The 23,011-nt window shown below is 41.1% G+C and overlaps 4 protein-coding genes across 4 annotated transcripts; 2 read left to right on the top strand and 2 right to left on the bottom strand.

Annotated features, from left to right (window-relative positions):
• Positions 1–194: 194 nt before the first annotated feature.
• LOC128261693 (endoplasmic reticulum lectin 1) lies at positions 195–2,146 on the top strand. The gene is made up of 4 exons (XM_052995495.1): positions 195–468; positions 531–645; positions 709–1,535; positions 1,594–2,146. Exons 1-4 carry the CDS (start codon positions 325–327, stop codon positions 2,080–2,082), a joined length of 1,575 nt encoding a protein of 524 aa, XP_052851455.1. The 5' UTR covers positions 195–324; the 3' UTR covers positions 2,083–2,146.
• A 516-nt stretch (positions 2,147–2,662) lies between these two features.
• Positions 2,663–5,506, top strand: LOC128261690 (mitochondrial import receptor subunit TOM70). Its single transcript, XM_052995491.1, has 3 exons — positions 2,663–2,822; positions 3,021–4,042; positions 4,419–5,506. Exons 2-3 carry the CDS (start codon positions 3,064–3,066, stop codon positions 5,210–5,212), a joined length of 1,773 nt encoding a protein of 590 aa, XP_052851451.1. The 5' UTR covers positions 2,663–2,822; positions 3,021–3,063; the 3' UTR covers positions 5,213–5,506.
• On the bottom strand, positions 5,243–7,504 carry LOC128261692 (putative inorganic phosphate cotransporter). The gene is made up of 3 exons (XM_052995494.1): positions 7,371–7,504; positions 6,525–7,303; positions 5,243–6,322 (listed from the first exon to the last, which is right to left on the bottom strand). The coding sequence occupies exons 1-3, from the start codon at positions 7,411–7,413 to the stop codon at positions 5,528–5,530; spliced, it is 1,617 nt and encodes a 538-aa protein (XP_052851454.1). The 5' UTR covers positions 7,414–7,504; the 3' UTR covers positions 5,243–5,527.
• A 685-nt stretch (positions 7,505–8,189) lies between these two features.
• Positions 8,190–16,265, bottom strand: LOC128261694 (putative inorganic phosphate cotransporter). The gene is made up of 5 exons (XM_052995496.1): positions 15,825–16,265; positions 11,317–11,495; positions 10,434–10,880; positions 9,745–10,368; positions 8,190–8,940 (listed from the first exon to the last, which is right to left on the bottom strand). Exons 1-5 carry the CDS (start codon positions 15,862–15,864, stop codon positions 8,740–8,742), a joined length of 1,491 nt encoding a protein of 496 aa, XP_052851456.1. The 5' UTR covers positions 15,865–16,265; the 3' UTR covers positions 8,190–8,739.
• Positions 16,266–23,011: the final 6,746 nt, after the last annotated feature.

Here is a 23,011-nt window from a genome sequence, read left to right as displayed (position 1 = left end):
GCAATTTTTATTGTAATTTTTATTTTAATATCTTTTACCTTCTGAAAACATACATCGACCAATCAATAAACAAACAAATTTAGTTTAAGCAATCATTAAGTAGTCATTTATAACGGTTTTTAGTTCAAAAACTTTGTGCATAAAAATAACCATTCACAACGAAAGAAAAACGTCTTCTTCTTCCTCGGAAGCATTCAAAGGGCAAGGGTTACAGTAAACAGCTGTGCATTATTTGTGGAGAAAAACAACACGTAGCATTTACAAATATTTTAATATTTGTCACGGAAAACCTCATGTAAAAGAATTGCGGGTTTTAACACGAACATGGCAAGCCCCTACGTGACAATTACGAAAATAGCACTGCTGCTGGCCCTGATATTTACAGTGGCGTCCCATGAAGCCAAAGATTTTGACGATTCAATTTTGTACAAAATTGATTTTGAAGTGCCGGAGTTGATTGGACAGCCGGTAAGTAAAGTGATAGTGATTATTGAATTGTGTATCTATAATAATACTTATGTTCCGGTCAGGATTTGGGCAATCAGCTACGAACTTTCTACACACCGGACAAGGAGAAATACGATTGTTTGATTCCCACTTTGGAGCGCCAGAAGGAGGAGGAAAAATCCGACAAGCCGGAGTTTTGTAAGATATTTAGGATACCCCCTTATATCCTCTTGGAGTATATATAATTTTGTTACTTTGCAGCTCCCATTAGCCTGCTGCAGCCAATTTTCTCCGCCCTGACCTGCACGTACCGCATCGAAGCTTATTGGTCCTATGAGATCTGCCATGGCCACCATGTGCGTCAGTATCACGAGGAACGTGAGGGAAAGAACGTCAAATTCCAGGAGTACTACCTGGGCAAATGGACCGATGACAAGACCGAGTTGCTAACCAAAGCCTGGGAAGCTGACCAGAAGGCGGGCGTTAAACCAAAGTACAAGAGCCTCAAGATCGACAACACTCGGTATCCCTACTTCGAGATGGAATACAGCGATGGCACAATGTGTGACATTATTGACTCTCCCCGCACCACGATGGTGCGCTATGTGTGCTATCCCCACGGCAAGGATGACGTCTACTCCTTCAAGGAGACCTCCTCCTGCAATTACGAGGCCATTATCCTCTCCTCGACGCTGTGCGTTATCCCTGGCTTTCACGCTGAGGAAACCAAAGAGCTGTCCATACAATGCTTCAACTCCGAGTCGGAGCCGCACAGACCGTTGAGCATGCTGCGATCGGAGCTAAGTGAGTGGGCTGAATCCGAGGCGGACTTGCTGGTTTCCAAGGAAAAGGAGGGCAAGGCTCCAGCCAAAATGTGGCCCAAGGCGGATGGCGATATGGTTACCTTCAAGTACAGCGGCGATATGGACAAAATCATACTGGAGCTCATTGGCAATGGAGACCTCGAGGGAGACGGCGATTATCAGCAACTTTTGCTGAACAGAGCAGCGGCTGGAACAGGGCCCACACCCATCACCGATCTTACCCCCATAAAGGACTTCATTTCGGGCAAGAACTGTCTAACTGGGGTATGGATTTTGATTCGCCTTAAATATTCCGCGAATATGACTCATTGCTCTTTCTTAGGGAAACGGCTGGTGGAAGTACGAGTTTTGCTACGGACGACATGTGCGTCAGTTCCACAAGGACAAAAACAACGAAGTTGAGCTCTTCCTGGGCTATTTCTCAGAGGAAGCTCATCGTGCCTGGGCCAATTCCAATCCGGATAAGGGAGCCCGCCGTTCTGGGTTCTCGTCATCCATCTGGCATCATTACGGGCAGGGCACCCACTGCGATCGCACTGGTGTGGCCCGCGAAGTGGATGTGAAACTGACCTGCACGCCTGTTACCAGCAGCGGCACTGCCGTGTCCATGTATCTGCTGGAGCCGAAGACGTGCCAGTACATCCTGGTTGTCGAGTCGCCCACTATTTGTGATCTCATGCACTACGCGGACTCCCACGGCCTGGTCAAAAGTGAGAATCTGCAGAAAGTTCTGAGCAGCGAGAAGTCGTCTTCTACTACTACTACTGCTTCAGCGCCCATTCCCAGCCCAGAGGAGGAGATCCGCTCTTAGGCTGTCCTGGTGTTCCAATTCTAGTGAATTCTGTACTTTTAAATACATTGATTGTAATTTTAAATCTCTGCCTTATGAGGAACCCTAATTAAGTGGGAGAAGGTGGAATGTATACGCTTCTCTGTGACTGGCTTCAAACAGCTGATAACTAGTGCTTGAGAACAGCAGCGGGTGAAATTAAAGCACTGCCATTAAATGTAATATTGTGAAATTCGACTTTTACTAAAATAATCACTTGCAGAAATATTTAAAAAAAGGTTTCTAACAGTTTTCGATTCAAGTATACCACAAACTTAAACTTAAATTATTTTTTTCTTAAATTGAAGGTTTTTAAAGATCGTTTCAAATTAAATACCAATTTAAACAGGTACTGGGAGTCATTAAAAACAGTATTCTGCCTGCACTTGGCCTTGCTAAAAAAGTTTTATTGACCAAAGTATTAAATTGATCCCGTTATTATTAATTATGCTATGCCTATAGTATTGCCCTTTATTGTAAATCCCATACACCTTCAATTTGATGTGTGACCACTTGGTGGGTACACCAAAAACTCACCTTAACGGCAAACGAGAACACTTGTGCTATCCGGCTTTCGGCCACTCGGTCACACTATACCACCATTCGTGTGCTCAGCAGGCTGATGTACAATAATATCTAAGTTTCTCGAGTTGTAACTGAAAATAGGCCAAACAACGTTCCTTATAAGCCAAATTCACATCAGTGTTAAGTTTCTAAAAAGTGTAAGTGTTTGCGGGATGCCCTGGGCCAGCTGCACGGCGGTGGGGGTTGCGAAAAATCAATTGGGGTTGGGGTTAGGCGGCGAAGAAACGTGCCCCCCGCCCGGTGTTTAGCGGGCTCAAAAGGCGCCGAACGATAAGCCAGCGGAGTATTACACAATTTGTGACGATACCGGCATTGACCAAACTCTTTTCTTGCAGTCCACACAAGACACACACAACCAAACGCAAGGAGTCCAGCACGATGGCGATGACTCTGAACATTGGCTCGGTGAAGCTGACCAAGTGGCAGCTGGCGCTCATCCTGGGAACACCCTTGGCCATTGGACTGGGCACATATGCGGTGAAGCGGTGGACCGCTGCCCCCAAGGAGGTGGACGGGGAGAAGAAGCGGTCGAAGGCCAAGATCGAGAAGCAGGCGATCTCCCTGGACGGCACAGCGCCGGACAAGGAGCTGGAGCGCAAGAAGAAGTCCGCCGAGCTGGGCGAGAAGCTGTCGCCGCTCAAGGAGGCCAACAACTACAAGACGGAGGGCAACAACTGCTACCGGAACGGAAAATACGACGAGGCCATCAACTTCTACGACAAGGCCATCGACAAGTGCCCCAAGGAGCATCGCACCGACATGGCCATCTTCTACCAGAATCGCGCCGCCTCCTACGAGATGCTGAAGAAGTGGTCCAAGGTGAAGGAGGATTGCTCCGCCTCGCTGGAGTTCAATCCGCGCTACGCCAAGGCATACTACCGACGTGCCCGTGCCCACGAGGCCACCAAAGATATGGTGGAGTGTCTAGACGATGTCACCGCTACCTGCATCCTAGAGATGTTCCAGAACAATCAGACCATCATGTTTGCGGATCGAGTCCTGAAGGAGACGGGCCGTGTGGACGCCGAGAAGGGTATGCGCGATAGGGTGCCCGTTGTGCCGTCCGCCTGCTTTGTGAACACCTACATGCGCTCCTTCATCGCGGATCCGCTTCAGTCCTTGCAACTACCGCCCGCCTCGGAGACGGAGGCCCCGGCAAAGGGTTTCGTGCGGGCCCACCGCGCTTTCCTCGCGGAACAGTACGAGGACATCATTCCCGCCTGCACCGAAGAGATTGAGTCCTCCGAAGCCGAAGCGCAGTACAAAGTTGAAGCTCTGCTCATGCGAGGCACCTTCCACCTCCTGTGCGGCTCTTACTTGGAGAGTCAGCAGGACTTTGATGCCATCTTAGGAAATGGTAAGATACTGATAATTTACCCCTTTTGACTTAGCTGTTTGACCATAGTGTTTTTTTTCTACTGTTCGTATCCAAAAGGAAACGTATATAAGTTCTGCAGAATTAACCTAGAGAGTCTTGACTTCTCTAGTTTGTATTTGACTGTTGTTTATTAATTTATATTTAACTTGAAAAATTTATAAAACACTACCTACCATTATTGTTGGAAATTTGATTAATTAAAACTCTAGACTCTAGATTCGATTATTAGTTTTTAAAGTATGAAAAGTGTTATCTTCTGTTAATACTTTTTTACAGCCAAGCTATAACTATTTTTTCGTTTTAAATATTTCGTAAAAGAAAGCGATGATATTAAATATCTTCTTTTTTCTTACAGCTGATGCTGATCCCAATCTGCGTGCTTATGCGTATATTAAGCGAGCCGCCCTCTTCATCCAGCTGGACGAGCGCGAAAAGGGCATGGCGGACTTCAATGAGGCGGAAAAGTTGAACCCCGAAAACCCGGATGTGTACCATCAGCGCGCCCAAATCCTACTGCTGCTGGAACAGATCGACGACGCATTGGCCGAGTTCGACAAGGCGGTGCGCATTGCGCCCAACCACGCCATCGCCCTCGTCCAGAAGTGCTATGCCGAGTACCGCCTGGCGCTCGTAAACGGCGACCAGCGGCGTCTGGAGAGCGTGATGCACACCTTCGAGGAGGCAATCGAGCGGTTCCCCAACTGCGTCGAGTGCTACAGTTTGATGGCTCAGGTTCAGGCCGATCAGCAGCAGTTTCCCCAGGCGCAGCAGTACTACGAGAAGGCCATGAAGCTGGCGCCCAAGAATCCGGCACTCATCGTTCACCAGGCCATCATGGTGCTGCAGTGGCGCGGAGACATTGAGACGGCCGTTCAGCTGCTCAACAAGGCCATCGAAGTGGACCCCAAGTGCGAGCTGGCCTACGAGACCCTGGGAACCGTGGAGGTGCAGCGGGCGCAGCTCAAGCGGGCCGTGGAACTGTTTGAGAAGGCGCTGCTCTATGCCAAAAGCCAGGCGGAGCTCGTGCACGTCTACTCGCTGCGCAATGCGGCGGTGGCCCAGATCAACGTTACCAAGAAGCTGGGCATCGACATGAACTCCGTTTCGGCCATGGCGCAGTCGGGATTAATGCCCCAGGGCGTAGTTTAGGGTTCGTTTTGCGGAGTGAGCGCCCGAGGAGAGAGATAGCGGAGCATTTAGCTAGACCACCACCAGCAGACCTACTCTAATTAAGTTAATATCGACCATACCTGTTATTTATATATATACATATATATATATATAAAGCTTGTTTACGTTTATGCTCCTAGCTATAGCATAGAAATTGTCATGTATTATGATGCTACATACATATGTAATTTAGAATCTGTTGCCTAAGGAATCCAGTAAGACAAAACCAGTAGCTTATGTTTTTTAGCGTAAGATTAAACCAAAAACAAGCGATTGTCTTTATTGTGGCTCTGGTTACTCCGGTTCCTCCGGTTGGTTGAAGGCCTGCACATCGCCGGAAATGTAGCTGGCACCGATTACAACCAGGGCGGTCCTCACGCCGCTAACCAGCGCGTAATCCGTCTCCAGTTGCTCCAGATAGGGCATTAAAAGGGCCGGCAGGGCGCCCAATCCGCCGGAGATGCCCATCAGAGTCCCGGCATAGTTGGGGCTCATATCCAGCGGCAGCAGCTTGATGCCACCATAGTAGGCGCCCATGGCCAGAACGCTCCAGATCCGGGCTCCGTCCTCCTTGCTCTGCAGCATGTACATGGATCCGCAGATGAAGACCAGCCAGGACATAAGACGGCGGCACTGGGTGCGAGTGAGGATCTGCTGGGCGATCAGGTGGTCGCTAAGGCGGCCCGAGCTTAGCGAGGCCAACCAATTGCCAATGTGCGGGGCGATCAATGCAAATGTGGCGGGCAGATCGTCCCACAGACTGCTGCCCCGGGAACTCACTTCCTCCAGCAGAACCTGCAGCTCCTGGGGCAACTTTTGTTGGAATTCCAGCTGCATGGAGGCGGAGATAAGTGCCCAGAGCGGAGTGCTGGTCAGCATACTCCTCCATGGAGCTGCAGTTCCTGCTGGGACCTCTGCTGCGTCTAATTCTCTGTTGGATTCCTCTTCCTCAGCTTCTCCCTGTCGACGTTCCCTAACTTCTCTGCTGGAGATCAACAGCAGGGAGGCACTTGTATTGCATCTAATGTACTCTCGCTCTTCGTTTTGGATAAATGGACAGTGGTCCGGCGTACTATAGCAAACAAGGGTCTAAAATGATAAAAGGCATAACATTAAATACATTTTTGAATTATATTTTTAATATATGTATATATATTCGCCTTTATTTTGGACCCTTAGTCCATTTAAGCCATACACTCTACTTTTGTTAAATACAAAAATTAAATAAATAAAATATATAAAATTAAAATATTTAAAAAAGTTCTGTAATAAAAAAATCAGATAAACTCACAAATCCCAGGAACCAGACCACTGCGCCTCCGCCAACCAAGTAGTAGACCATCGGCCAGTCCTGCTCCGCAATCAGCAGTCCGCTGACCAGCTGGACCATCGTAATCCCGATTTCGCCGCCACTGAGGACGCAGCTGGCCAGCATTCCGCGTTCCTGTTCGGGAACCCACTGGGCCAGAAGGGCACACACAGCCGGAAAGCAAGGACCCTCGCAGAGGCCGACTAGGAGGCGGACGCCTACTAGGGCATACGGACCGCCCCGACGAACTGCAGCGGGGGTTAGAAGCGTCAGCATCGCCGACGTGAGGATGGCGACTCCCAGGACCCACTTGCCGCCGTATTGCTCCGCCAGACGACCACCCGGCACATGGGTGAGCACATAGCCGACATAAAAGGCCATCACCACCAGGGATTGGGTTTGACGGGACCACAGCTCGGAGCAGCTGATCCGTTCAGGTGGATTTGGCTGTACAGGAGGATTTACTATGACAGTTCCCCGGCTCTTTAAAGGCCTCTTTTGGATTCCTTTCTTGTGCTCCTGATCCGACTGCTCCTTGCCTGCTTTTAGTCTGCCCCTCATGGCCAGTTCCAAACGCCAATTGGGCAGGGCCTTGGGATTGAGCACTTGTGGCACTCTAGAACTCTGGTCCACCTTGTCGCCTCCACATTCCAAAACGATCTGGTTCAGCGAAAAGTCCAGACATAACCGCATGGTATAGGCATTGATGATGGCCAGGAAGGTAAAGCAGCATAGCACCAGGCGCTGTCTCACTTCCAGATCTGTGGAAACGGATTGAATACCACCTGGTTGTAATGGTTGCCTTGGAAATCCATGGAGAATGCTCACATATAAACATATGGCTCAGCTTCTGCTGAACGGCTGGCAGCATTTTACTGACTTATTTAATAGGAACTTTCGTTAACAAAACCCGCCTTCTAAGTTGTATTGCGATAATGACATTTTTGAGATCTCCTGGATTGAGTTTCTAATTTTTATAAATTAGCATTTACGCCTTTGGAACAGCCTACCACATCACTTATTAACTATTAGGCGCGCATCTCAGTTTAAATGTAACATTAAGGAATATTTAAAATAAAACGAAATATATTTAAAATCAAAAGTATAAAAAAAAAATTATTAAATTAAACAAATAAACAGAAAATAATTAGTTATATTAGAAAGGTTAATGCAACTTATTAATATTAACAATTAATAATGAATTTATATAATATAATATCAATATAAAATATAAAATAAATATTAGCTTAACCTTGTCGCACTAGGATAGTAACTAAATAAAATAAGTTAAAAAAAAATGTAATTAAGACAAAAGCTGAAAAGATACAAAGGTCGAAATATAGACATTTTGAACGAAAATGTATTATTCTTTTTATAAAAATTTGACATTTTTTTACCCTTAAAACAACACATTTTGTTTTACCAATCAGCTCAAGTTAAAATTGTTTTATCTCTCTCACTCTCTCTTTAAGAGCCTAAAAGTATGCTAAAGAAATAAAAGTTGTTCAAATTATAAAGACGTTCGCTAGAAGTAAACATATCAATAAATCAATAAATACCCCATTTATTCATAAATTAAAATAAGTTTCCATAGGGCTTTAAAATTTTACGAAAATTTTTTCCGTTACAGCATTAAAAAACAAGAAGTTATTTATATTTTAATTTGCTTTATACACTTTATTTGACTAACGTCATAAAAACAATAATGTCTTAATGGAACAGTTTAAAACACGTTTCACTTTACACATTGATCAACAATCTAAAATGTACAAATTATTTCATCATTTGATTAACAAAACGGCAATACGAGCTCTGTGTACACTAAATCCTAAACGTGAAATCGCTTTTCATTTAAATACTAAATAATAATTAAGAGAGTACGTGGCGTTCGCGGCTAGGGCAACTGTATGGCCATCCCAGCCAGGACAGGAATACACATAGAAGTACACGGCGCACGTTCGGGAGTGTAAGTAAATTCGCTTAAATTAGTTGGTTGGCGCCTCTGCCAGGGATCGGCCAGATCGGGATCGGGATTGGGATCGGGAATACTATAAAACTAGCAATCTGAACAGCAGCCACGGCGTATACAGTATGACAATGGCCTTGGGATCGCTCGTTTCCGGATCACGAATCCACATAGGCAACATTTTAACTAGATTACAATGTATATATATGGCACTTTCGTTGGCGATCCGCCCTAAGAGCTGCGCTCCATACCCCTCGACTTTCCGGCACCGTACTTTCGCTCCTGCGCCTCGAAATCCACGGTGCGCGGCTGGATGGGTGGGTTGTTGAACGGCTGCACCTCTCCGGATGCCCACATGCAGTAGATGACGGCCGTGATGCAGAGCACACCGAATGCCACCCAGAACACGAGACGCCACTCCAGCAGCGAGGCCTAGAAGAGATGAAAATGGGTAAGTTGCAAAGCAGAAATACAATTTGTAAAATGTATATATATTCTTTAACTATCCTAACCGCGACATATTGAAGTTGAGATGCTAAAAGTTTACATCACCCCTATTATGGCAAGATATTAATAAAAAAAAAAAAAAAGAAAAAGCAAACGGAATTCACCTTTAAACGGCCAAACCCACCAAAGGTGAATAGGAAATTTTTAAGGTTCTTTAAATTCACATTGAAACAAAAAATCTATTTTAAATTTCTTGTCTAGAAATTAATATTTAACTTAATAGGTTTTATAGATTTTTTTAAAGTAAACTGCCTTAAAATACATATTTTAAATTTATTGTCTAGAAATGAATTAAATAAGTTAAATGAATTAATCTATGAGCTTTAAGTTGCAGGTTAAACATTTAAACATTAAAGTAGTTCTAGTTGTCACTTTATGGATTATTTAATTTTAATAGAGTGTGTATAATGTGATCCAAGTTGAGTCATTTTAACTCCCCCTTTTATTAAAAACCAAATTACCATGACGGATGTTGAACAGTACACAGTTGAAAATAACCTATTACTCAAACCAAAATCCCACTTTGAAAACGTGAAACAACATTTGTTTATATAAAAGCTGATTGCAAAGAACATAATTGGTCCCTTTCATATATATGATGACTAAAACCGACAGATATAGCAACACAGTACAAAAGTCAAGTGAAAATTTATCTTATTGAGAAGCGTAGGGTTCAAAATTCAGTTGTTACAACTTATAAAACAACAACATCCAGCTGAGTGTACTTACATTTGGTGTCATCACGCCCACCAGATAGGGAGTAATCACTCCAGTGATGGCTCCAATTCCGTTGGTGATGGCCATCAAGGTGCCAGCGTAGTTGGGACTCATGTCCAGAGGACTGAGCTTCATGCCAGCGTAGTAGGCGCCCATCAATCCCATGCAGATGGTGAAGAGCACCACAACGAGGACTCGATCGCAGCCGGCGTAAGAGGCGCCCACCATAAAGATGGCCGGACCGAAGGCGGCCAGGCCCGTCATCACCTTTCGGGTGTTGGTCGTGCTCATCACTCCCTTGCGGATTAAGAAGTCGGCCACAAAGCCACTGCCCACGGACACGATCCACATCATGATGTAGGGCAGCGAGGAGTACAGGCCGTTGGCCTTGATCGAGAACTGCAGTACGTCGGCCATGTACTTGGGCAGATCCGTCACCATGATGTAGAAGCCCCAATCGTGTCCAATCTGGGCGGCCACCAGGGCAAACATGGGCAGGTTCGTGAGGATGGCCGACCACGGTGTGGGGGGCAGGTTCTCGTTGCGGCTAATGGTGCCGATCTCCTTGGTCAGGTATTCGCGCTCGCTGGGCTTGATGAAGGGATGCGAAACGGGGTCGCTGTAGCAGAGGAAGACCTACAGAGGAGGATACATTGCATGAAATAATATTGGCGCCATTGGGAGTATTAAACTATACTTACAAAGATGGCAAACCAGATACAACCCAGACCGCCAAAGAAGTAGAACACAAACTCCCAGCCGTAGGCGTCAATAAACACTCCCGACAACAGGTTGCCCATGATGGTGCCCACTTGACCACCACCCAGCACCAGAGCACCAAGCTTTCCACGTTCGTTGGCCGGCACCCAGGCAGCCAGCAGGACACTTAGAGCAGGAAAAGTGGTTCCCTCGCCCAGACCCATCAGAACACGGGTCACGATCAGCCAGTCGGAGCCACCTTTTTCGATGGCCAGAGGCGTCAGCATGGTGAACACGGCAGTGGAGAGGATGCCAATGCCCAGGGTCCATTTACCACCGAACTTTTCGGCCAGCAGACCGCCGGGAATGTGCGTAACAATGTAACCGATGTAGAAGGAGGACAAGATCAACCCTTGAAGCTCCTCGGACCAGTCAAAGTTGCCGCCATTCTGGAAGGAATACCAAAGTATATTAGACATGATTTATTTTTATTATTCGAAACTTATTCTAAAACAATGCTTTCGGTATTATTCAAGTATATTCAAGTTTCATTAAGTAAACAAAACTCTAAAGCAACTTATACATTTTACAATGATAGCTATCAAGTTGGTATTTATGTTTATTTAAGTAAAATAATAATACTCAAAATAATATTTTTACCCTACTTCTAAATGTTTTTTTAATAACATGTCAGAACACTCAAAATAAAATTAATTCTTAAGTTTGGAAATTAAGAGAATAAAATAGGGTGAATATCTTATTTAAAGGGTTAATTTTATATTGTACTAAGAGTTTTTCTTATAAAGAAGGATGTTCTTAACTTCATCTGTAAATGATCTTGCTTGATATTTTGTTAATGATATTTGATAATGGATCTCCACTTACGCTTGCGCCCTCGTCCAGGTTATCGGGTTCGCAAATAGCTTCAGAGTCGTCGTCCGTGGAGTTCTTCTTGATGACCAGCACCGTAATGGCCTGCGAAAGACAGACGCGCATTGTGTAGGCATTTAGGATGGCCAGGAAGCCCATGATGGCCAGGATCACTCGCTGCGGGATCACGAAGACTGCGGGCGAGAAGATCGAGAGCGGAATTGACGTCAGTGCGTTTCTCTTCTTTTATTAATTAACCGGCTGGGCAACATTTGTCAACCACTGAGTCAAGCATTTTTCGAGCGGAATGGATTTGCGTCTCACATATTGTTTAAGCAATTTACCTATTTAATTTGGTTAGCGTGCGAATAAATAGTTTGACGGGTGGCTCAATTGGGTACAAATCAATTTGCGCTGATAAACTTCAAATTGCACTTGATTGTTGTGGCACTATATCAATTAGCGGAGCTGCCGGACCCGATTCGACTAATGTTTTAATATAAACGATGGGATAATATTAAAAAAAAAATTGTTCTTATTACTGCAAAATAACAATAGCAATTGTTTGCCATCAGCTGTGGAATCCAACTTTTTTCTTAAATCATTTTTTAATGATGTAAGGATGTAATTCTAAAATCACTTAAGTGAAAAATAATCGATACTCTGTGATGTGCAATTTCCTTATTCTATAGTTTAAAAAAACATGCAGATGGCTGATTCAGCAGATTTCAACAAAATATAATTTAAATATCTAATAAATGTAAAAAACAACCGCGATGCCACCTCCATGAGTATTTTTAAGGGTGATGTCTGATCATTAAGTTTAAAACCAGTTTTCAATTAACTAAGCTATAGACTTAAAGGTCTCAGAATATGTTAGGTTTTTTCAATTTTTTGTTTATCCAATAATGGAAAATTTGTTATATTTAAATTTCTTTATATGAACTGGATAGTTCTAAAGTTCAAATACATAAATACATTTGAACTGTAAATTAAAAATACTAAAGTGTATGTTTTGTTCTTCAATTTTCCAGAAAGTGATCTTTAAACTCTTTAATATTAAATGAACTCTTAACTTATAATAAATCAATACAATGCCTTACAATCTTACAACAATCTTAATGCAAACAACGAATATTGTTAAACACCATAAATAACTATTCTTCACATATGTTGATTAAATATTTTGATTAAATAAACATTTCATAAACCATTTGCTGATATATGGTGGTTCTCAATCGTTTGAACCCAAAACTGTGGAAATTTATTTGCTTTCATTGATGGACTTCATTTATAAATTACTTTATTGCTTATGTAGTTAAGTGAATGGCATTTAAAGAATTCAGAAAATTATAGCCCCGCTTTTGTGCCCACTTCCTGTCTCGTGAGGTTTATGGCTCGTGTTTAAGTTTAGTGTGAGTACCCTGGCCGAAAGATTAGGGTCTATATTAACGGCGCTATGCAATTGTGATCACAAGTCCCTCTATCAATCACCAGGCACCGATCGGCGGGCGTAGTTTATATGATCGCCATATCACAATCAAATTGTTAAGCGGAATTACGCCCAGATAACGCCATGTGTGGCAGATCTGCGATAAATAATTGGAGTGCAGCTCGCGCAATCTCAAGTATTTCAAATTGGCAACCAAGACCAATGATCATAAACCAATGGCGGGTGGCAAAGCCATTTAAGCTATGTTTACTACAACTTTACAGGGCTAAAAGGGAAACGACTTCCATATAAGTTAAAGGTTGAAATGATCAAGTTCTCAGACACGCTAGGTTAACATTGACCCATTTCATCCAAAAAAGATCTAACGAGAACGGCACGCAAAAGCGTTTTGCTAACAATACGGATCTCTGCATTCGAAATGAGCAAACAGCGCGGGTTCTTGGGTAAACACAGAATCAGAATCCAATTCATGACGATATTATTAGATCACCCACAGCCACCGACTGCTGTTGTTATTGACATTTAGCCACGACTCCGCCTACGTCAGATCCATCCAGTCAACCACCCGCTCCTATAAAAGCCAAACAAACATGTTTGTCTTCTTAATGGATCGCAAAACTCCCTTAGTTTATGAGGGACAGGGACTGTTTCGCAAAACCCATCGACGTCACTCACTGACAAGTTTATTTTCCCTATAAATTAACATTAATAAATTTGCTGCTGGCAAATTGAAGTAAACCAGTGACCGGAGCTGGTAAAATTAACAGTATGTCAATATTTGACAGGTTGCTTAACAAATTTCGACAAGAAAATTTATTCGCGCTCGCTCCACGAGTGTCAAATAGAAAACAATTCGCCTAATATGATTACCATGCGATAAGTTGATAAGGCCATAACTCGCCGGGGCTTCATATATGTAAATGGGTGCTAATCATATCGCCGCCCGCCAAGTATGATAATATTTCACCCCACCAATCACGCTTAGTGGCGTTAATATATGACCGCTCTCGAGTTAAAGCCCATCACACACGATAAGCCGTTTAAGATTTAATCAGAATTTAGTAACGCACTTATCGCGTAAATATGTAGAAAATGAAAGCTAAGTGGGCACCTTGCTGGAGGGAAGGGGAAACTCACTTTGCAATAAGATTTAATCAGTATCACCTATTTGTCATTTTAATTTCTAAGAAATATGACTATTGCTTTGAACTGAATTTTATTGAATATTTTATGGTTACCACGTCCTCTAGTTTAAATTGTCTATACCAATAAAGCCTAGAGAAACTTTCTAATTATCTTGATTTAACAATTTTGTAAAAAAATATAAGTCAAACAAATTAAAGTAGATTCGATCTATGTATTTGTTATTTGAAAAAAAACTCTCTAGTGCTGTATTATTTGTTGTTTTATAAAATAATCTATTGAAATATCTTTAAAACAATATGTGTACATTCTTTACATATACATTCTAAGATTAATTTAATCTTTTATTATGGGTTCTTCAATCAAGATCTTGTAGTGTACTTAATAACAATTTGAAAAATTCATATATATTAAGAAAGATATTAAAGAAAGTCGATTGCAGTGCCACTGTCCAGTCATAGTCATTCATATCCGTTGCAGTAATGAGAAAATGAAAACAATTTCTTCTGTCTCTCTGTAGTCTGTTGACATTTCTGGGTCTGTGGCTCTTTGTCCGGCAATCGGCAGTGTCCAGTTGATAGCACGGCACGAATAAACACCATTTCTTTTGCTTGCCTTTCCGCGGTCTTGCGAAAATTATGTCAATGGGTGGGGTGGGGGGTGGCAGAGGGTCGGATCGGATTGGATCGGCTCGGCCGTAAAGTGCGATTGCTGCATATGAATGCCAGATAGGCCTATGCGAGGCCCTTTCCATATGATAATGAGACTTTGAGCAACTCGGAGGGGCAATAGAACAAGGCGATTAGTCGAGGGTTAAGCGGTGCCCGCTGGGGATCGTTATAACTCAAAACTAATGCGTAATGCTGACTGCCAAACGACTGATTTATGGCCAACTTGTAAAGTTTCAGCTCATTAGGCGAGCCAAAAAATTAGTTCAAAATAATTACTCTTTAATTTACATAACTGTTTTCCGTTCATTAGACATATTATTTAGTTTCACTAAACCAGGTAGTTGAGTAAGCGCTTACTACTTTTTGTTAACTTGCACAGAATAGAAAAGTATACATAAGTTTAATATTGAATTTTCAGAATGAACTAAGTAGTTGAAAAAGCTTACAACTTTTTGTTAACTTGTACAGAATAAAAAAAAGCAAACATTAGTTTAGTAATTTAATTTCAGTATGATCAGTTAAAATTAGATTTTAAATGCTTACGTGATATTTCAAAACTTATTTTCGTGAAGCTCTTACAGAACAAATGGATTGCCCAATCGGACGAAAAAAGCCAGCGGACGGAAATCTTTATTGCATTGACCTTGCCCAAAAAAGAAAAAAACGAGATGGGGCGAGGAAATGGGCAGTGCCATAAACGGTTCTACAAGTCCATAATAACTGTTAACGTTTTAATGGTCGTAATCGAGGAGTTGAGTTCGAGAACCGAAAATCAATGATACCCTCACTAGCTTCTAGTTGCTAGCTTCTTACTGCTATGTCTGCCATGTTATAGCTTCTAGCTTCTGGCCCAACCCACCGATTCATATGCAAATCGTATGCAAAATATTTACCAATTATGTGTGCCGGGAATACATATTAAGAGCAGCACCAACAAACAAAACCCAAACAAACGTGAAATGCGAGACACGAAACACAAAAAATCGGAAGTGGCAAAAGCGTTTTGTCATTGTTTTCATTTATTCATTATACAGCATACACATGCGCGTATACATTTAGGATTTTATATATTGCTGTCGGTCAATGTCGGTAAACCACTGAAATATTTGCGTAACCGCCTCAAGAATGCCCCTTCAATCGGATCGCAGTTCAATGATCCGCACATTCTGGATTCCGATTCCGCACTTCCTTATACGATAGCACCCGAGAGGATTTTTTTTTTTTGGCTGTTCATTGTTTCATTGGCCAACACTTACACCTCGATAGGCTTATGCCCCATTGTGGTTGTTGTGTCATCTCGGGACTGTTGGTCTGCTGCTGCGTCAACAAGCTGGCCAGTTCCTTCGCCACGGTTACGGGTTAAAGGACAACGCCGGATCCTTAAATCGTATAATAGCGCGCGCGCACTTAACTCTTCGTTTTTTTTTTTTCCCCCCGATTTCCCCGCGATTTCAATATCGGTTTCTATGTATATTCCTTGCACTTGGCGCACGCGCAATTATGAAAACGGAGATGGAGCGAGATGGGGATATGACACTTTCGGTTCGGCTGTCGCTTATTTTCGCTCTCCTGTCAAAAACAACTGTAAAGCAAGAGCAAGTGATCTCCCGATACCGGTCGCTAATGCCAATACACTCTCTGGGTTCTAATTCTCCGAACCGCGCACGCCGCCTGCCAAATTACAAATGAGAAATTATTCCCGCCGACTTTAGTTTATATGAGAGCAGATAAGCGCCGCTCCGCTGCTGCTGCGCTGCCAGCGCCTCTGCCGCTGCCGGAGTTTTTTTTTTATTAGCCACCGGCCAACGATCGTGTATCGCTATATTGACAAGGAGTTGACTCGTTATACTTGTTGTACATACTGCCACAATTGAACACTGAGAAAAAATAGTTATTACAAATTTTTAAAAGCTTTTATCTGGAAACAGATAATTAATCCTACAGTTAAATAGCAATGTAACTAATTGAAAATTCTATCAAGCCATTTTTGACTCACATTCTTGATGAATATTCTTCTTCTTAAATATTTCCCAAAACTATTGGGCACTTAATAAAGTTTAATAAATTTCGATTAATTATAAAAAGTTTGCTTCTTAAAATTAAGTTCACATCCTATCCCAAACTTTATTTCAAAAGCGCCAGCCACCTAAAAAAAATTTAATTTATAGAAAAAATTAAGTTGGGTAAATCGAACTTATTTCAGTATTATAAGCATAAATTTTAAAATATTCATTTTTTTATTAAATCAAAAGGAATTCCTTTAGAAACAAACAAACAAACAAAACATTTTATTTAAGAAGACTTCGTTATAAGAACACCAATTAAGTACATATTATGATATCCCAGATGAAGATGACTAAATGAAATTTCGAACTATGTATAAACTGTTTTTTCTCTGTATATGTACGGATGAATGTTTGAAGCACTGGCACCTCATAAAAACTCTCGCTATCTTGGCCGATCCGATTCCATCGACCATCGGGCCTCCGCATGCGTAGAGCATTCCAACAAATGCAACAAGTACTAAAACTTTCAGCTGCGTCGCCAAGGAACTTTGGTTTATTTGGCCATTTGAAGCTCGATTTCGATTTCAGTTGGTATCAACGAACAACCAACAATCGATCCAGCGCTGAATACTTAACGGTTTTTCGCCGTCGCAGTCGCAGTCTCAGTCGCACTTGCACGCGCTCACTTTATAGTTAGCGTTATAAACGGCTAAGTCTAAAAAACCCACCAGACTATGTGCCAAACCGTGCACCCTGCTCTAGTTAAGAACTAGCGAAACCGGAATACACGAAACTTTTGCCAATACAATGGCCCAGACAATAACGCCATTCACCACCAATATTGGTGGCTGCACCTAGAGAAATATGCCTTTATTACCGATTTCCCCAAGATATGGTCAATTGGTCAATTTTTCGCAGAACTTTCCACTAAGCGAACTTTATCTTTGGTGTTTCCCAAGTATAATCATAGGTATTGAATTTTGAATTTCCATGTTGCAATTAATGACAAAGTAAGTTAGCAATAAAAGCCATAGATAAAACAAGTAGTCTTGGTAATTAATTAGGCATATTTATTTTTATACATATTTTATGATAGTTTCGTATAGTTTTAACAAAACAATAGCATACAAGAAAGCTTGCTGCCAACAGACTTTGCTTAGTATATGTACGTTTTTTTATAAATACAATTTCAAGAACATTTACATTTTTTTATACACGCGACAAGGTATTCCGTCTGGATATAAAAACCATGTATACGTATATACTTTTTAAGAAACACATAAGTATGGCAGATTATTCTGGGGAACAACAACACATATCTTTGTTTTCCCACTCAACCGTACCATGCATAAAATGGAACTTTGATGTTCGCAGACTGCTGATACTATGTTCCATCTTGAAGATATACTACAGCGATGGTACCCTACACTCCGCTGTGTAGGGTATACTTTAGTAGAGAGCGACAACTTGTTGTGGCTCCAATAGAATTAGTTTTTGTTGCAGTAGTTATTACTGTTTTTGTTGCACGTTTTGTTAGTCAGCAGCGTTTACCGGTTAGAGGCGGGTTTTTGACTTTATGCAATGCAATTAACTACGAAACAGCAGGCGAAGGTGGGCGGAGGGGGCAGGTGGGAGGTGGGAGGCTGGCGGTCGCGAGAATAGGGAACGCTTATCGTTTTAATCGGGTGAACCACCTCAAACCGCCCCTGACACTTCTATTATACGATCCGTATGCATTGCAGGCCACTCGAATGCCATTTCAGTTTCAGTTTCGATTTCAGTTTTATTTCGCTCGATTTGTATAAATACAAATACAAATGTACATCTGCATAACTTGGTGCACACACAAAAATTGACGTCTGACTCAACCAGTTACAGATGCGGTTCAATGCAGCTAAGCTCCGGCTTAAATATACATCCATATTTTTCGTTCTATATATATATTTTTTAGGAGGTGACTGCTTTAATTGACTGGAGCATTGTCAGATCGGTTAAAAATGTACGCGTGATATATATTCTGTTTCCCAAGCTAAATACTTATTAGGTGTGCCGATGAATGTTCTTTCGTACGTCCGTTTCCAAATGAAGTTTGCTTAAGATTCGACATGTGCATTATCTGTACTGCAATCAGTCCATTATCGCCGGAAATCTAATCCACTGCCAAGCACTCTTTAAGCGAAGTATGCCATGTTTATCAGGTAAACTTCGCCATTCTTATCGATGGCACACTTTGTCCGGACTTAAGATCATCTAGGTGACAACTGCACACCTAGTCTAGATAATTTATTAAGAACTCGAAAACTGGCATGAACTGGGAACATTCTATCTCTTGGCTAATGAAAAGTGACAAACTTCAATTAATGCGCACCCCATCAATTAGGCGCACGCACATATGATCCAATCCATTCCGGACGAGCCATGCAATCCGATAGGATCCAAGCACTAAAACCGATCCGGACTGATCTTCAAACTCGTTTTTTTTTTTTTGCGTTGTCATTTTGAGTTGACTTTACCAAGTCAGCGAACCATGCTGCGCAAAATGAGACTCTGCAATTGAAATGTTTGTCCAAATAAATATATTAATATTCAGAATATATCAACAAAAATGTAAATTCTACCGACTGGGTCTAGAATCTAGCTAAAACTGGCTTCAACGTCCATGACCGAAAACGCTACCAGCTTGAACTGGTAATCGGACATTTGGACAATCGGACGGACGGACAGACGTCGCGGCAGACAGACACATAGCACTCAATATTTAACTCGCATACCAAATATTTTGCGTTATATACTATACGGCAAATTAATTGAAGCGGCCTGAAACTCTTTTATATTTGATGTCCATTAATGGGGTGCGACGGGCGCCAAAATATTTATATCAACACAACATAATACTCTGGCTGAGGGCATTTAACAAGTGTCATATTTAATTGCGGAAAAACTATACAAGAGTTTTATGGTGGCATATTTACCATTGGAAAAACAGAGTAATCAAAACGAAATACTTTTTAATGAAATAGGTACACATTAGAAACAATAATTCCTTATCAATAAAGCAATTAAATTCATGGTTTAGATTTCATATTAAGTGAGTCAAAAATATTATGCTTTTTTTATAGATAAGGATTGAAAACACAAATATTTACTACGTTTCAAGTGTATTTGAGACTTCGCTTTGCAGTAAACCAGAATTTTGCTGTCAACATTACTCCCAAGACCTTTAATTCCATGGGCGCACAGCATACATATGTATGAAGAAGAACCCGACCAATTAAAGCCACGAAGTCAAGTGGAAATTTCATCTTCGCATTGGAAACAGTGTGTGTAGAAGGACAAAAGCCAGGGTATCAATCATAAAAATATGTATATTAATTATATAAAAATAGCATTGATGTGTTTATTATAAAGCATTTGTGTGCTGGGCACCGATTCCCCGAAAAGGCAATTGAAACTGGTTAAAAAAGTTAAATTTCTCTAAAAATTGTCATATAAGAGATAGCTAAAATTATCATATACTATCTTTATTGAAGGGATCAAAGATAATGATCATATAATCTAAAAACAAATTATATATGTCAAGATAAGATATGGTATCCCCATCACTTGATTCCAGCTAAGCTGATCTAAAAAATTCCAAAGTTTCAGTGCCAAAGTATGATTGTATTTCCTTACACAGAGAAAATATAACTCTTAAATTTTATGGTGCAAAAAACAGGACAAAAACATACAAAAATTGTGTGTGAAAATACATTTGTATAAAATGTTTTGACAACACAGCAGTTAAAACTTAAGTTTGTTTTCCCTGTCTAGCTATGTTGTTTAGCTCCATACATTTCAGACACATGTCTCTAACGAGTTTGGTTGAGTTTTAGTAACAACCATAAATCATTCAAGCGAAATCTTAACAGGTGATCGACATCTGTTAAGGCGAGAATAGTTTTAGCTAAATGCAGTAAATAAGCACTTAAATAATTAAAATAGCTACCACAAATAAAACGAATCATCGAGGCAAGGAAATTGCCGCACAATTGACATTTCGAGGGTCATCGATGACGGGAAAATACTCGAGATCTCACAGAAATAAAAAACGGAGACCGCGAATTCATCACGAGACTCGAATTATTTGGCTAAATTGGAGTGTTGTATTGGATTGGATTGAGTGATCGGAGCGAGGAGATATGGATGGGGTTTAAGTGATTGAAGGCTGACCACCATTGGGTCACGGGGTTATGCGAATTCTGGGTTTTTTTTTCTGTTCTGTAGGGTAGGGAAAGAAAATAATATTGCCATATTCGAGGCGGTCATAAAAACCAATATAAACTGCGGAACGAGACGGCCAAAGTTGGCTATCTTAAATATGCCATTTACAATGGTACTAACCATAATATCGGTCCTAATCTTTATAGCAGCCAGAGGCTTTAAATTGCGACTTTTGTACCAAGGCTCCAAGGAAAAGATAAGATTGTCCCTGGGGGGAGGACAGGCGGGAATCTTCGCTCCAACTGTGGACAAATAGAGCTGTCAAATCTAAGGCATAAAGCTAAGCAAATCACATGCCGGTTTAAAGAGCCCACACTAATACCGTATAATTCTATATATATATTCTATATATACCTGCATATATAATGTGTGTCGGACGAGTCCCATTGATACAGATTTATGGGTTGGAGTGCGACCATTTGGGGTGCGTCATCTACAAGGTGTTTTTAATAACTTAATTGGTAATATTCGTTCTGATCACAGGCAGTCGTGTGCGCCGCTTTATGAGTGCGCTTTAATTCGCGATTCGGCAAGGGAAAGTGCCAAAATCAATTGCCCCCCGTCGTATATAGGGGTATTTATAAAAATTCCATTATTCCCGAAGCCGGGGGCTGGCATTCTGCATCGATATATGTATGTACAACAAAACATGTAATAAATAAGCACATTTTTTACTTATTTGCACAACTCATTAAAAGTGTGAAAATTGGTAAGAACTTTTAGCGAGCAAATACGTCTGATCATACGAAACACTTAATTGTGGCACTTTGCAAATATGGAGTCCGGAGTGAATTTCCTAAGAACATCTGGACAGGTGAACCTGGAACCGGAGACAAGCCTTTAACACGTGATTCTGATATTTATACACAATATTTAAGCCCGCTAATTTGTGCAAAACGGAAGTGAGTTGGTTGCATCGGCTTGGGAAAGGTTCGCCGGATCGTTTTGGGGCAGCAAAACCAGTTGGATGCCAAAATCGCACTGCTTATACATAAATTATATTGCTACTGTAATCCGATCGCGAGTAAACAAAGTAATCGCATAAATTTTGGCCCCCGAAATGGTAAGATGTGAGAATGGCTGTGCATGACCTTAAACTTGGATGCTATTTTGTAGTTTCTTTCAAGTGCCGATCGCAAACAAAATATGTAGAGGGAGATGGTAAAAAGCGGTCTACATTACCACATTGATAAGATTAGGATTTTAGATGAGAATGCGGAATGCGGAAAGCTGAGGTAGGGGAGCGTGGGAATTTCCATGAGGACAAAAAACACATTAAATGCCAACCAAACAAACACTTTTTTATTTTGTTAAATATATACATATGTATGCTTAAAAGTGACACTGTAAGTAAAGATAATTTTAAAGTATAAGTATCTGTTGATATGGTAAAAATGAAAATGTCTTACGGTATTTACTCATTTCTTGTTGTATAATTTAATTTAATTTGTTAGTTAAGAAAAAATGATATGTCAAAGCTTAAAATACTTAGAAACTGAAACTTAAGTTAGCAGATCTGTTCTCATCCTAGTACTAACTTTTGTTGACCAATAATTTGTAAATATTTGATTTTTAAAGTTCCCAAAGTTGACCGCTGATATCACGCCCTTTGATTACATTTGCGATTGTTATCGGTCAAGTGTTTCTCACATGCGACGCATGCCCAACGTTTACAGCTGCCATACAGGAAAGTATTGACATTGGTTGAAAACGAAAATGTTTGCTCAGCAGTCGCAAACACAAATATCGCTTAGCAAATTCCTGGAATTGTTTCTTAATAATAAATTAATAATATCATAATGTGTAAGAGAAAGTTTTTCTTCTTTTTTTCTTTTCTTTGTAATGCACCGGAAACAATGGACATCAGTATTAAACATTTAAGACATCATCTACCTTTAAATTTTTACTATTTTAATAGACGGAAGTAGACAAAATTTACATTTGTATTATTATGAAATAAATATTTTTATCAAGGATTTAGTGATTTTTTTTATACATTTTGAATTGAAAATTAAATCTTTGCGGCTAATGTTCTAAAACAAAACGGCAATAAAAATCATGGTTTATTCAGGATTTTTACTCCCTTTCCGGGAATGCTTACCAATTAAAATTATTGCTCCTTGTGGACCATTCATTAATTATTTATTATTAATTATTTAATTTATTTAATTATTTTA

Source organism: Drosophila gunungcola, unplaced genomic scaffold (assembly GCF_025200985.1).
Source record: "Drosophila gunungcola strain Sukarami unplaced genomic scaffold, Dgunungcola_SK_2 000001F, whole genome shotgun sequence".
NCBI classification, from domain to species: Eukaryota; Metazoa; Arthropoda; class Insecta; order Diptera; family Drosophilidae; genus Drosophila; species Drosophila gunungcola.
This window is presented reverse-complemented; position numbering and strand designations above follow the sequence as displayed.

Excerpts from the sequence above, each read along its gene's own strand:
- LOC128261693 (XM_052995495.1), top strand. The coding sequence starts at position 325 with ATGGCAAGCCCCTACGTGACAATTACGAAAATAGCACTGCTGCTGGCC. Across the intron at positions 646-708 it reads ATCCGACAAGCCGGAGTTTT|CTCCCATTAGCCTGCTGCAG; the intron begins GTAAGATATTTA and ends GTTACTTTGCAG. Across the intron at positions 1,536-1,593 it reads GCAAGAACTGTCTAACTGGG|GGAAACGGCTGGTGGAAGTA; the intron begins GTATGGATTTTG and ends GCTCTTTCTTAG.
- LOC128261690 (XM_052995491.1), top strand. The coding sequence starts at position 3,064 with ATGGCGATGACTCTGAACATTGGCTCGGTGAAGCTGACCAAGTGGCAG. Across the intron at positions 4,043-4,418 it reads TGATGCCATCTTAGGAAATG|CTGATGCTGATCCCAATCTG; the intron begins GTAAGATACTGA and ends TTTTTCTTACAG.
- LOC128261692 (XM_052995494.1), bottom strand. The coding sequence starts at position 7,413 with ATGCTGCCAGCCGTTCAGCAGAAGCTGAGCCATATGTTTATAT. Across the intron at positions 7,304-7,370 it reads GCTGAGCCATATGTTTATAT|ATCTGGAAGTGAGACAGCGC; the intron begins GTGAGCATTCTC and ends CCGTTTCCACAG. Across the intron at positions 6,323-6,524 it reads TGGTCTGGTTCCTGGGATTT|ACCCTTGTTTGCTATAGTAC; the intron begins GTGAGTTTATCT and ends TTATCATTTTAG.
- LOC128261694 (XM_052995496.1), bottom strand. The coding sequence starts at position 15,864 with ATGACACAACAACCACAATGGGGCATAAGCCTATCGAGGT. Across the intron at positions 10,881-11,316 it reads ACCTGGACGAGGGCGCAAGC|AATGGCGGCAACTTTGACTG; the intron begins GTAAGTGGAGAT and ends TATTCCTTCCAG. Across the intron at positions 10,369-10,433 it reads GTATCTGGTTTGCCATCTTT|GTCTTCCTCTGCTACAGCGA; the intron begins GTAAGTATAGTT and ends CCTCCTCTGTAG.